This window comes from Schistocerca cancellata, chromosome 1, assembly GCF_023864275.1.
Source record: "Schistocerca cancellata isolate TAMUIC-IGC-003103 chromosome 1, iqSchCanc2.1, whole genome shotgun sequence".
NCBI classification, from domain to species: domain Eukaryota; kingdom Metazoa; phylum Arthropoda; class Insecta; order Orthoptera; family Acrididae; genus Schistocerca; species Schistocerca cancellata.
This window is the reverse complement of record NC_064626.1, coordinates 1,183,830,481-1,183,844,428: the sequence shown is the minus strand read 5'-3', so window position 1 is coordinate 1,183,844,428 and position 13,948 is coordinate 1,183,830,481. Positions and strand designations below refer to the sequence as shown.

General features: G+C 42.7%; 1 protein-coding gene across 1 annotated transcript in view; it reads left to right on the top strand.

The window, feature by feature from the left end:
- LOC126141067 (glutamate receptor ionotropic, kainate 2) overlaps positions 1–13,948 on the top strand; it is a 766,326-nt gene that overhangs the window by 644,607 nt on the left and 107,771 nt on the right. The window contains exon 14 of the mRNA XM_049915243.1: positions 12,966–13,220. Within this exon, the coding sequence (XP_049771200.1) occupies positions 12,966–13,220 (255 nt within the window). The remainder of the gene's footprint in view (positions 1–12,965; positions 13,221–13,948) is intronic.

The window sequence follows — 13,948 nt, the reverse complement described above, 5'->3', positions numbered from 1 at the left end:
TCGCACAAGACATACAGCACCAACTCAAGACCTTGTGTTGCGGGGTGCTATTGGGTTCAACCACAAATCACAGCTGGTGCGTTTCCAGGGCACTGTGACCTGTGTGACCTACGTGAGTTATCTCCTGTGATCTGTAGCCACACTATTTCTGCACGACACCTCAGATGCCATTTTTCAGCAAGATAATGCGCGACCACATATTGCTGCACGAGCAGGTTCCTTCTTGGTGTCACAGGATATAAGCTTTTTGCCCTGGCCCGCCGGATCACTAGACTTGCCGCCAATCTAACATACGTGGGATATGGTGAAACGACAGATGCAGCTCAGCGACCCAGTGCTGATCGCCAGAGATGAACTGTGGAACCAGGTGAATGCAGCGTGGACCACAGGACCCATTCACACCTTGTACGCATCGATGCCATCTTGCATGGAACAAGTTATCAGGGTCTATGGCCGACTCTGTGCCTACTACGCAACAGGGCATATGCTGAACTGAGGTGACTGGAATGCCAATCATTTCTGCAGAATATACTAATATACATGTCCAGTGAATATGAACGTCCTCTCTTTAGTCATTCGAGGAATTCTTTTTTTCGGAACATGACTTTATCAAGACGTTTTGTTCACTTAACATACCTCAGTCAACATATGAAGCTGTGGACCTGCAACCCTGCACCACCAACAGCTACAAGATGCAGTATACAAACTGTGTGCAATCTATGTTCGAAAATTAAGGAATGTTGATTACAGTCAGATTAAGGTTACTTGACAGCTGGTGTCTGTCACTTGCCGCTACTGTGTTGCCACATCGGTTGCCAGCTACCACTCGGCAATAGGCGACACAGAAACACGGCGGGTCACTTCAGAAATGCTATTAATGCATAAGGAGGAGTAATGTTGGAAGCGGCCGCTAGAGATATGACAGAAGTGCGTTACGCTTTGTCGACAGCTGATTTTAGGTGATTAATGACTGAACTGCGGTAGACGACGCGTTTTGTCGCCCTCGATTTAAAGTCGTCCTAAGCCAACCACAACCTCGTGATGTGCAGTGTATCCGAGAAAACGGTGGTCAACAATCTGCGACATAATTTAAATCGCGATAGCTTTGTTCACGGCTGATAAGGCTAATGTCTATGAGCAATCTGAAGACAGAAAAATTTTCAGTTTCAGCGCTAAAAGCAACCTGTAATTTCTCGTTGTCATTTGTTGATTGAAACTGTCCTCACACTGCCTACACGAGTTGCCACGTTACCAAACGATGAGTAGTCTTCTTTGACACATGCCGATTATAGGCGACTTAAGCAGACTCTAAACGAAGAGAGATTGACAGAAAGAAAAATAAGAGGAAATAGAAAAAGTCCGTACGATAATGAAACTGATTCGGCAAGATATTAGAAATAAAAATACATATAAACCAATTATCCTAATAAAAATAATAAACAATGTCTTTTGCTTCGATTTATAAATTTAAAAAAAATCTGTGCATTCAAAGTTACTACCTTCTACACGTCGGATTATTATGCTATCCTCTGCGCCACGTCACTACACTGCGTTGTCATAACTAAGAATCTGGTGACCCAGGCGCAACGATGAATTGTAGCCTTCTGAAATTCGGCTTCTCGCAGTGTCGTACGAAGCTTTCTAATGTAACCCAATCCTTGTGATTATAATAAATACATATGTGACATTGAATCACGTCTTGTGCGGAAGGATCCAGTAGTCTTCGGTTAGTGCTGGTATGAAACGTGTGTATTTCGTCAGCATCATTGTGTGTGTGTGTGTGTGTGTGTGTGTATGTGGTATTTTTGTTGTGGCTATCAAGTGGGATGAAATACAAAGTAAAAAGAACAGAACCAGGATTCGGTATCAAGAAACAGCCAGATAAGAAACTGGAAGTAAACTTAGCAATTGTTATGGCAATTTGGCAAAGACCAACGTTTGTGAGTGACGTTGAGAGCTTTGATTGGAGGAAACAAACTCCAGCGCGTGACGTGTCAAGTATCAAGTACTTTTAATCGGTCCACAGAGAAGCACAAGTCGCTAAGGAAACAATACCACGTAACAAACACTTAGACCAGCAGACTGCTAGGAATAATTAATGAATTAATGTTTGGCAGAAACCTAAAAATTTGCTTAAAACAATGTGTGTTAGAATAAAACACATGCAATATTTCCCAAAATATAAGTTACGTTTTGTCGTACATTTGCCCTTACTAGTGAAAAGTGGACATCATTCACATGATTTCCAAAAACAAAATCCGCTAAATCTCGATTAAGGACAAAACAGACAAATCTAAACTCTTTAAATTCGTCTAAATATTTAGACATTACAGCTACGAATAACTGAAATTGGAACTATTAAATAGATAATGTTCTGGGGAATGCAAACCAAACACTGCAATTTGTTGGCAGAACATTTAGAAAATGCAGCAGTTCTACAATTGAGACTGCTTACACCACATCTACTCACCATCTCCTTAAGTATTGCTGTGCGGTGAGGGACACACATCAGGACATCGAAAAAGTTCAAACAATGGTAGCTCGTTTTGTACTGTCGCGAAATAGGGGAGAGAGTGCCACAGAGATGAAAGGCGAATTGCGATGGCAATAACGAAAACAAAGGCAGGATTTTCTCATGAAATTTCAGTCACCATCTTTCTCCTCAGGTAGTGAAAATATTTTGTTGGCACCCACCCACTTAGTGGGGAACGATCGTCATAATAAAAGGAATCAGAACTCGCACAGACAAATGTAAGGGATCGTTTCTTCCACACGCTGTTCGAGATTGGGAATGTAGTGAAATAGCTTGAAGATGATTCCATGAACCCTCTCCCAGGCACTTAAATGTGAATTTCGGAGTAATCATGTAGATGTAGATGTTTGTTAGTCATTGAAGAGCAAATGCGGATTCTGAATGAAGTGATTAAAACACAGTTGTTTATGTTGGACTATTGCAGTGCTGATACATCGAAAATGAATAGCGTGTCCACATATTGGCATAGTCAGGTGTGCAAATAGGTACATGCCAAAATGATTTAATTATTTCATTGAAAATGGCGTTTGCAGTTCGATAAGGAACGAATGTACATCAACACAGCAAATTCTGTTCGGCCCATATGACTCTGTAAGCTGTAGAGGAGAAAGTCGTATCTTGGAACACTTTTCAAATTTCCACCTCCAGCCAGCTCTTTAATAAGTGGGTTAGTTTCTTATTCTGTTTTGAAATGGTAACGCTCAGTTTATTTCTGCTGCCGCATTTTTCTGAAATTACGAAAACTACTACGGAAAATAAGGTTTCTCCTGATGTGAAAAACTATTCCAAGGTACAACATGGTCATGTACCTAGGAGCAAACTTTCTATTCAAATTTAAAATTCCTTTAATTGAGGAAGTTTTCAAATACAGATATTAATAGTCTGTGTTTTACATTATTTCTCTACCACTAAACAATTCTCAGCAAATGCAGACCAATTAAGAGGAAGTCTTATATATATAAAAAAAGTAATAGTTTAAAAACGTTTTGAAATAGAAGCTATCAGCAACTAATACAAATTTCCCTTTTGAAAAGAGAGAAAACAGGACGCTAACGAAACTAAGCTCATTTGCAAATACCACACTCATCGTTAATTCTGTACATTAGGAATTTACAATTTTCTCCCAACAGCCTTAGTATATCTGATTTGATCCATTATAAATGGTTTTTGAAAGCTTGAGACTGTAGATACAATAGGTTTGTTTATAAATAAATAAATCTTCTGCTACCAGTCACGAGTTTTTCTTTATTTTACTATTCGCACGACGCGTTTCGAGAAATAATTCCCATTTTCAAGTGCGTTTTTTTGTGTGTATTAAGCCATTTCTTTTGATGTTGTCAGCCTGTGTGACTCTGCTTCATTTTGTTGACTTTTAAGTTTCGTAATGGTCCATTTGTGTAGAGTCTCACACACACTTAGCATCACACACAACTTGTTGTACACTTTACACATCGAAAATATCTTATATAAAAACTTGAAAATGGGACTTATTTCTCGAAACGCGTCGTGCGAATAGTAAAATAAAGAAAAAATTGTGACTGGTAGCAGAAGATTTATTTATTTATAAACAAACCTATTTTATAAAAGCCTTAGTATATTAAACAGCAATTGAATATGTACAAGTCGTAGTACTAAGAAACGCTACACGAAACATAGCCTCATGTCTCACAACAACAAAAACATCAGAAAATATCAGAAACAACTTATGGCGATTTCTAGCGCACATTCCTTCATTTGGTTCTCAAATCAATCACGAGACCGAAACACAGAGCAGGAAGTATCATGTTTCCCTAGGTACACTATCATCCAGGTAGAATAGTCCCCTCTACATGTGTTAACATATATTACTTCAAGCATATTTTGCCAAATAGTTAAGTCACATACGCTTTGTGATTCTGCTGGTCGTAATTGTCTGCTACAGCGTATCGTTTTTTCTAAGACTTGCAATTCTGTAGCAAATGCAATTTTCAGATGAATTACTTTCACGGGTGGTAGAACAGACACATCTCCGTATTTAAAATAGTTTTTGCGTGTTTTCAGCTGTTGGTACAGTGTGGCACCCTGCGCTGATTGCGGCGAAAAGTAAACTTTTTCCCGATGGCTGAGCCGTCGCAGCATAGGGCCAGACACTCACAGCAACCAAGTTTGGTTCGATTTCTGCTCATGGTGACACTCGGAATCTACACCTATGGCACCACGAATGTGTGGAAGGTTTAACCTTGGTCCACGAAATGCTGCAGTTGTCTATCCTGGAACAATTCTGTCGCACATTTGCGACATCTAGACGTGGCCTCCATGATAATGTCGACAGTGGCCATTGCCATGTATCAGTAGCCACCATATGATATATGTCGAGCAGTTCGGAGCGAGCAACTGTTGTACCGGGTGATCAAAAAGTCAGTATCAATTTGAAAACTGAATAAGTCACGGAATGATGTAGATAGAGAGGTACAAATTGACACACATGCTTGGAATGACATGGGGTTTTGTTAGAACCGAAAAAATACAAACGCTCAAAAAATGTCCGACAGATGGCGCTTCGTCTGATCAGAATAGCAATAATTAGCGTAACAAAGTAAGATAAAGCAAAGATCATGTTGTTTACAGGAAATGCTCAATATGTCCACCATCGTTCTTCATCAATAGCTGTAGTCGAGGAATAATGTTGTGAACAGCACTGTAAATCAAGTCAGGAGCTATGGTGAGGCATTGGCGTCGGATATTGTCTTTCAGCATCCCTAGAGATGTCGGTCGATAACGATACACTTGCTACTTCAGGTAACCCCAAAGCCAATAATCGCACGGACTGAGGTCTGGGGACCTGGGAGGCCAAGCATGCCGAAAGTGGCCGCTGAGCACACGATCATCACCAACCGACGCGCGCAAGAGATCTTTCACGCGTCTAGCAATATGGGGTGTTTTTTTTTTTTTGGTTCTAATAAAACCCCATGTCATTCCAAACATGTATGTCAATTTTTACCTCTCTATTTACATTATTCCGTGGTTTATTAAGTTTTCAAATTTATACTGACTTTTTGATCACCCGGTATTTGCCGAACATGGTACGGCGGCGCACCGAAAGCTGTGCTTTTATATTTCTTCTATCGTTTCTTAAAACGGTATCATCCACTACCCATCTTGCATAAAAAAGTAATCGACAGGGGTTGTTGCAATTTTTTTTGAATGAATTATAACGTATACTGAAGAGGAGGGAATAAAACACGAGATCTGTCGAAGTCACTATGTGTTACGTGAGGCCTTCAATAGTAAATTGGCGGCGGAGAGAGAAGTGCGGTTCGCGTGCGACAACTTCACGGCAGCCACTTGCCGTGCGGAACAGATAGGAAGTCATTTGGATCCGCGGAGTGCAGTCACCTTTGCTCTACCCTCTACTCCCCCCCTCCCCCTCTATCGCAACCACACCCCCGATGGGTCAAGGTAACAGCGGCCGGCTGAGCAGTGGACCGCGGGAACCATTCTTCTCTCCCCTGCGGTGCTCCATTCTTGGCAGGCACTCAACTGTTACACACCTACGTCGCTCCTAAATCGAAATGCAGAGTCTATCATTCCGCGTAAATGCGTTCCTTTGCTTTCCTTTCAGCTAACCACTCTTTTCGTTCTTACAGCGTATGTATTAAATCCAGACTTGCTTTCCAAAATTCAAACGAGAGTGAAATTCAAACGCTGCGAAGCATGGAACATAATCTGGCGTTACAGCATATTTTTATAAGGCTGCTAATCCAGAAACTTTTTAATTTTGTTTCGCTTAGTTTATTTCCGAGGAAAACTTATTCCTTAGATTGTTATGTGAAGCATGCCACCGGTTCCGTGAAATAATCGGATATTCGATACGTAATGCTAGTTTCTACGTTATCTTTCATGTCTTCATAAAAATCTAGAAGACTATTCTGCAATTCACACTTTATTGCTTCGTAAAGGGTACATCTAACCACTTTCAGAGAGGCTAATTGCCTGTTGGCTACTGTCTCGGGCTCTTCGGCCAATAGAGGGTGAAACTTTGACAGTGCCAGCCACTCGTGCTGGCGAAAAATCTCAAAAATCACCAAACAAACATCGGCCAAAGAATCCAAGATAGAAGCCAACAGGCAATTTGTCAACAAGTAAGTGGCCACGAAAGCGTTAACAATTCTGCACTTTCGGAATATTTCTCTACCGTTTCTCTCTCCAGTGGCACGTGAGAAAAACGAACACTTAACACTTTCCGTGCGAGCTGCGATTCCTTTCTTTTGATAATGGCCGTCGTCCTTAAGTAGGTGGCCGTTGCGGGAGGGGGGGGGGATAAAGGAAATATTTTATCATTCGGAGGAGAACTTTGGAGATTGATGGATATCGCCGCAACGAAAACGCCTTTGCTTTAACGATTGCGCCCAAATTCGCCTATCATATCCGTGACACTCTCTGTTGCTTTTCGTGATAATAAAAAACGAGCCGCCTCTCTTTGAACTTTTCGATGTCATCCGTCTGTCCTATCTGGTAAGGATCCCATACCCCGCAGCAGTGCTACAGAAAACGGCAAACAAAGCAATGTAGGCAATCTCTTTAGTAAATTCGTTCATCATCTAAGTGTTTTGGCAGTAGAACCCAGTCTTTCTTTCGCTTTCTCCAGCACATTTTCCTTGTGACCATTTCAATTTAAAATGCTTGTAATTGTAACGTTTCGGTATTTAGTTGCATCTACAGGCCTTAAATTTGTGTTACAGAATATATAACTGAAATTTGACCAATCAGTTATACTACTCATGCGGATGACCTAAAACTTTTTATGCTTTGTTAGAGTCAATTGCCACATCTCGCACCATACAGATAATGTGTCTAAATAATTTCGCAATTGATTTTCATCTTCTGATGATTTTACTAGACAGTAGAAGACATGTCATCTGCAAACAATTTAAGATTTCTGTTCTGATTGTCTCATTAATCGTTTACATAAATTAGGAACAGCAGAGTGTGTATAACACTTTCGTAGATACGGCTTCTTTTTCACTCTATGACTTTCCTTCAGTTACTAAGAACTGTGTCAAAGGCCTTCTGGATATCCATAAATAAGTACTCAGTTTCATATCCTCCGTTGTTAGCACTCAATACTTAAAGTGAATAAACACCCAGTTGTGTTTCACAAAAACAATATTGTCTGATCCCATGCTGTGTGAGTCAATATTACGTTTCCTTCGATGCAGCTCAAACGTTCCACCGATGAATATATTCCTACCTGTAAATCCAGCTCCAAACCGACCTCAGTGATGTGGGTCATTCATTTAGCTACACTGATCAACCAGGACATTATGACCACCAAACTACTGTAGTCATAAAGCAGTCCAGGCGATAACAGCGTCACTGGCGAGGAATGACTGCCAGTCAAACACACGCACGGCGCATGTAGTATCAGTGAGGGTGCTGTCCATGTGTAGAACACAGAAAGCGCGCGATCTATATGAGTTTGACCGAGGGCAGACTGTGATGGCCGGGAGCCCCGGCACGAGCATTTTGGAAACTGCACGACTTGTCGGGTGTTCGATGAGAACTGTGGTGAGTATCTTCAACACATGGCGAAACCGCGTCCAGATGTCGTGGGCTTGGGTGGCCTCCGGTCATTACAAATGTCAGACGACGTAGGCTGGGCAGACTGGCAGAACAGGACAGGCAACGAACTGTGGCGGGAGTAAATTCAGACTATACAGGTGGGCAGCTGCACCGAACACTCCTAACGATTGGCCTCCGCAGCCGACGACCCATGCATGTCACAACATTCACGCCAAGACTTCGGCAACTACGACAGAAATTGGCACGTGACCATCGGCACTGGACGCTGGCACAGTGCCAGAGCGTTGCATGGTCTCATTAATCCCGGTACCTTCTTCATGATACCGTGACTTCCAGGGGAAAAGCTCCTTGACACTCATGCTGCAGGGTGGAGACATGCTGGCGGAGTCTCCATTACGCTCTGGGAAGCGTTTACGTTGGTGTCCATAAGTCCAGCGGAGCTCGTGCAAAGCACTTTGACTGCTAAGGAATACAGCTCGCTGGTTGCAGACCACGTACACCTCCTCATTGGATCATGTTTCCCGACGGTAGTGGCATTTTTCAACAAGATACTGCGCCATGTCAAAAGGCCAGAAGTATAATGGAGTTGTTCGAAGAAAAAGTGGCGAGTTCCAGTAGATACGCTGGGCCCCCACCTCGGCACATCTGAGCCCGATCGAACACATCTGGGTTGTAAGAACCTTCAATATCGCAATCATCGCAGATTGAAACTGTGTTCCGACCTGGACTCGGTTTCGGTATCTGTGCCTTCCGCCGGCATGCAATAGAGTACTTGCCCACGAAGGCAAGGAAGTAGGCAGGGAGTCGCAAACGAAAAATCCAACCTTCGTATTCTGCTCACTACACTGATTCCGGCATGTTGTGAGGGACGACATACAGATTTCAGTGACTCATCAATGGCACGCTGTACCTGATTCAGCTACGAATAGGTTGGTGATCCACACAGAGCTGTGGCGACTAAGTAGCGAGATGGTCTCAGGCACAAAAGACACACAAAAAATCACCATAACAAGACTAAAAACCTGGGTGTATAAGAGTCAGACGGATATATTTTGCAGTGCAAATAAATAAAATCTAACAATAAGTCTTTTCTGACTGATTAAAGATACTATAATAGTTGTTCATTGATGTTCCTACCGATAATAACTGCTGTTTTGCATGATCTTGATCAAGGCAAGGATCGTCTATTTTGGAAACACCGCACTGCTATTGTGACGGGTGTCGTATTTGTTATCCAGCCTATTGTGGCTTCAATATTTCTCATTTACCCATGCACCACCATTCAGTTACAGGTTTTATTCTCTCTTATTTCTATTTACTAAATTAAGTACAACATTGCATGTAATGCATTTACAATTTCTTCCATATTGTACATCAGACAAAACGTCATGTTCGGTATTTGTACGGTGCATGCAACTGATAAAATCAAACTTCGGTGGCCGCCACGAAAACTTTTTTTTTCTCACGCTCGATGTGTTTCCGACTAAATTCTGTTTTCAGCAGTCATCATGATAAAAAATGTGTGAGACCGTACATTATCTCGGTGACATCTTTTCGTAAATACTTGCTTTGAACAATCAGCAGAAGGAGAGCTGTAATGCTCAATATTAAAAGGAGCAGATGATATAATTTTCTTTCTGTCTGACATGTTGAACATGGTAGTTAAGGGTGTTTGCAGCTGTAGTAAGTTATTAGAAAAAAATTACCAGTTGCAATTTAAAAAAACTAAAAACCCATCTCGATTGCGGAAAAAGCACCTAGTGTTAAGTGTTAACCCAGGTTTCGGCGTAGATAGCTACACATTCTTCAGAACAACAATAAAACCCACAAGTGCGTAAGAAGACCTTTGTCAATGATTAAAAGAACACCATAGCTATAAATCTATAAACGAAAAAGAAAAGGAAAACACAAACAGTATATATGTACAAAGTCAAAACCACTACTTAACTTAAAGGTGTACGCTCCACCTCACACCGGCTAATGTTCGATGGGCCATGACCCGCCATAAACTGCAGCTGCAAATGGTCGCTCACTTAGCAGCCTGACCCGCTATCTATGCACATACGCAAGACAAGGGAAGTTAGTTGAATGCGCATGCGCATACGAATACGAGAAAGTTTATACATGGGTCGGGGCTAAATAGCCCATATACTCCCAACTGTGGATCAACGTGTATCAAAAATGAAATGGATAGAATAAGTGACGAGCTAAATAGGAGATGAGACCTAAAAATAACCGCACACGGTTGCTTATGCTAGTAAAGAAGCTTGTATATGAAGCTACCTATGACAACGGGAGCAACTCTAAAAACTATACCTAAAGCCAGTAGTTAGCCTGGGAGCGGGGAGGGGGGCGGGGGGGGGGGGGGGGGGAGCTGAGGGAACGTGATCTAAGGACGTCGTGGTAATTTCTTTTTCGGTTACAGATGTATAGGTATGGTGTTCTTTTAACCATTGACAAAGGTCTTCTTAGGCACTTGTGGGTTTTATTGTTGTTCTAAAGAAGGTGTAGTTATCTATGCCGAAACCTGGGTTAACACTAGGAACTTTTTTCGCAATTGAGGTGGTTTTTTAGTTTTTTAATATATTATCCAACGATTGCTGAAGCGCTGCGATGTTGAAGGTTCTTAGTTACAACTTTATTTCCTAACACAATTCCCAGCTTCAGCCATAAGGGGCATTTTCAATTGGCTATGAGCCTAGCGATGTCTAGGTGCAAAGATGCAGACGCCGCAATCCCAGGCTCATAACCACTTGAAAATAGTCTGTGTCAGGAACAAAATTTGCAGATGCTTCCAATTGATTGACCAATAATAACGAGTCACAAAAAAAAAAAAAAATCACATCGTTTTAACAACTCAGGACGTCAACAGGTCTGAATATGGTTTCAGCCAGATAATAATGTTCAGTAAGTACCATTAACATTAAGGTATAGGTTTCTCTATACTTCCAAACTTAAGAAAACAAAATATATGTTCAATTTTTTATCATGTGTTGCAGTAATGTATTTATTGTTTAGTGTAGCAGATGTTAACAATTTAGTTCATACAATGTGTATTTTTCAATAATGTTTCACTTTTATATGTTATATGTAAAAGTTTGCTAAAACTGTGTGGAAATGTTTTGGAGGGAGCTAGGTTCAGGGCAGGCTGTTCCAACGCTACGCTATAGGCTGCCAACAGCCTGGTCACCCCTCACCCTAGCCTGGGGAAGGTGCAGCCAGTATAGGCTATCCGGCAGGTGGTCCTGTTCCACCCATCCTGTGCACTTGGCCACGCCTGGCTGCATGCTCCCGATCGGTGCAGTTTAGTCGCGTACGCTAAAGCCGTCGGCACACGCACCATGCTGTCGAACGTTAACGTTTAGCGTGCCGAGTTCTACGTGCTGCTGAACTCTCAGGAACGATGAGACTTGTGCATACGGTACGTGGGCCCCAACGTGGTATACGCGATCGCAACGCACTCCAGCGGCAGTTGAGGGATGTTTCTAGTTCGTAAATCACATTGTTTACTCATCCCACATTAGCTCTATTAAAATGCACATTTCCTCCATCGTCCACGAAAAGGAAAGTACCATGTCCAATCAATAAGGACACAGGTTTATAAAAGTTCCATTACAAACAGTGCGGTACAAATTTGGAATACTTCTCTGCATAAGATAAACATTATTTCATTATTCCCACTTTTAGTGAAACCCCAAGGTCAGTCTTACTTGATCAGTGTTCCTACCCAGTAGCAGAATATTTACAACATGTGAATTACGAAGCGTAAAAGAAAAAGGAGCAAAATATTTTTATAGAAGTAGCGCAAGCTGTCCTGTAGATTAAGCCAATCGGACAGCCACCCCTCCAAAAAAGGTGCACTTATAATTACATAACATCAAATTTTATAGTATACAGTTATATTAAACTAATAATAAAGTATCAGAACCCAATAAAAACGCGAATGTTAGGAAAAAAATTTTGGAAGTGGCAAGACGCGAACCTCCGCCCAATCAAATTAACCTACGGGGGGGGGGGGGGGGGGGAGGGGGCAGTAACGCTAGTCATTACGATACAGCAATAACACGCTGCAGATGTTTAATCATAGTATGTTAGTTCCAACAGAAAACCTTAATCGTAGATATGTTACTAATTGAAGTTTTCTTATAACAAATTGTACCAAAACAATGCGTTTTGGGCAGATCTTCAGTGTGTCGCTGGCTTCAAACAGCCTACTCTCATAATACGCAAATTACAATATTCTTTTCCTACGAATATGATGTTTCTCATTTTTTATTGGAACGCATCACACGACTACCAACAGGTTTTCCAGTGATTCTCAATTTGCTGGTGCTCAGAAACGGCATATATACATATAGGCTTGAAATGAATGCCAATATGGCGCCTCACAGCTCTGTACTGAAGGGGGACGGCGTGCGTGTGACGTAGATGGCGATGTGCCATCTCATTGGTCAACGGTCAGACGCACGCTCAGAATATATGACATGCCTGATATTGCTCTGTACGTTCGTAAAGACTCCCGAACGTGCTATTCCAGGCTATGATGTCAGAAACTCGGTACGCTCAACGCTCAACGTGTGCCGACGGCTTAACGCTCGGCTGCATAACTTGCTCGCATGCCAGTCGTTGGCCACCCCAGGCCACCTGTGCATGCGGGTGCTCGGCTGCGGACCTGTGGCTCTCGAGTTGTAACAGCGTGTTTTACGCAGGGGTAGGGAAGAGGATGTTTTCGCACAGTTGCCAGGGGCGCAGCCTCCCATAGGTGCTGCCCTGGACACGTGACACTTGAGCAGCTGGGGCGCTCACCAGCGGGGAGCGGGGGCGGTGGCAGAGCAGCAGCGGAGCAGGCTGTGGCAGGGCGTGTGCGCAGGTGCCGACGGACAAGGAGTCGACGTTCTTCACGTTCCTGGACCCGCTGGCGCTGGACATCTGGTGCCTGGTGGTGGGGGCCTTCCTGCTCGCCTGCCTGTCGCTGTTCGCGCTCGCCCGCTTCTCGCCCTACGAGTGGCGCAACCCCCGGCCGTGGCGCACCCCCGACTTCCTCGTCAACCAGTTCTCGCTCTCCAACAGCCTCTGGTTCGTCACGGGAACTCTGCTGCGACAGGGCTCCGGAGTCAACCCCAAGGTAGCGCCCCAACCACTGTCCGTACCCTCCCTGTCTCACTACCTCTCGCCCTTCACGAGTTTCACAGTTACAAATAAGACAGTTCTAGCCTGGTACTCTCGCTGAAGGCAAATCTGCATTACGTTCAAAATTATTCGGTCCTCGCAGTCTTTCGCAGCTGCATAACTGAGTAAAACGTTATCTGTTTCCGGACCGGGAGAATCGAGATAACTGTCACTGCCAGTGAGGTGGACGCATCTTTCCTAACTCGAAAAGGAGAAGTTTTAATCCCTATTTACGATGGTGGTGACAATTGTCGAATGTTCGAGAATTTTGTCTCAGATGACGGTGCTTGAAAACCGAGATTTATCCGATTCAAACTCATTTTGACAGAAATTCAATGAAAGGTGGACCTGAATATCTTCCCGGAAGCAACGTAGCAACATTAGCGACGAATCATTTTTTGGCTTTCGAATATAATGCCACAGGGCAACAAAACTGAAAATAAAACACTTCACATGTATGTTGAAAATCTCTCCACTATATCGGTCGGTGATACTGATTGCTTGCACACACTTTACGTAATATGACAATACAAACTTAGCTTAATTTTCCAGTGAAGTTTCATATGTTCAGTTAGTCTTCATTTGTCACGACGATTGAAAAACTGAACAAATCTTGGCAAATATCCCAGTCACTGATTTCACTGATACCAGTTGATGTCACTGATACGGTATCGATACTTCCAT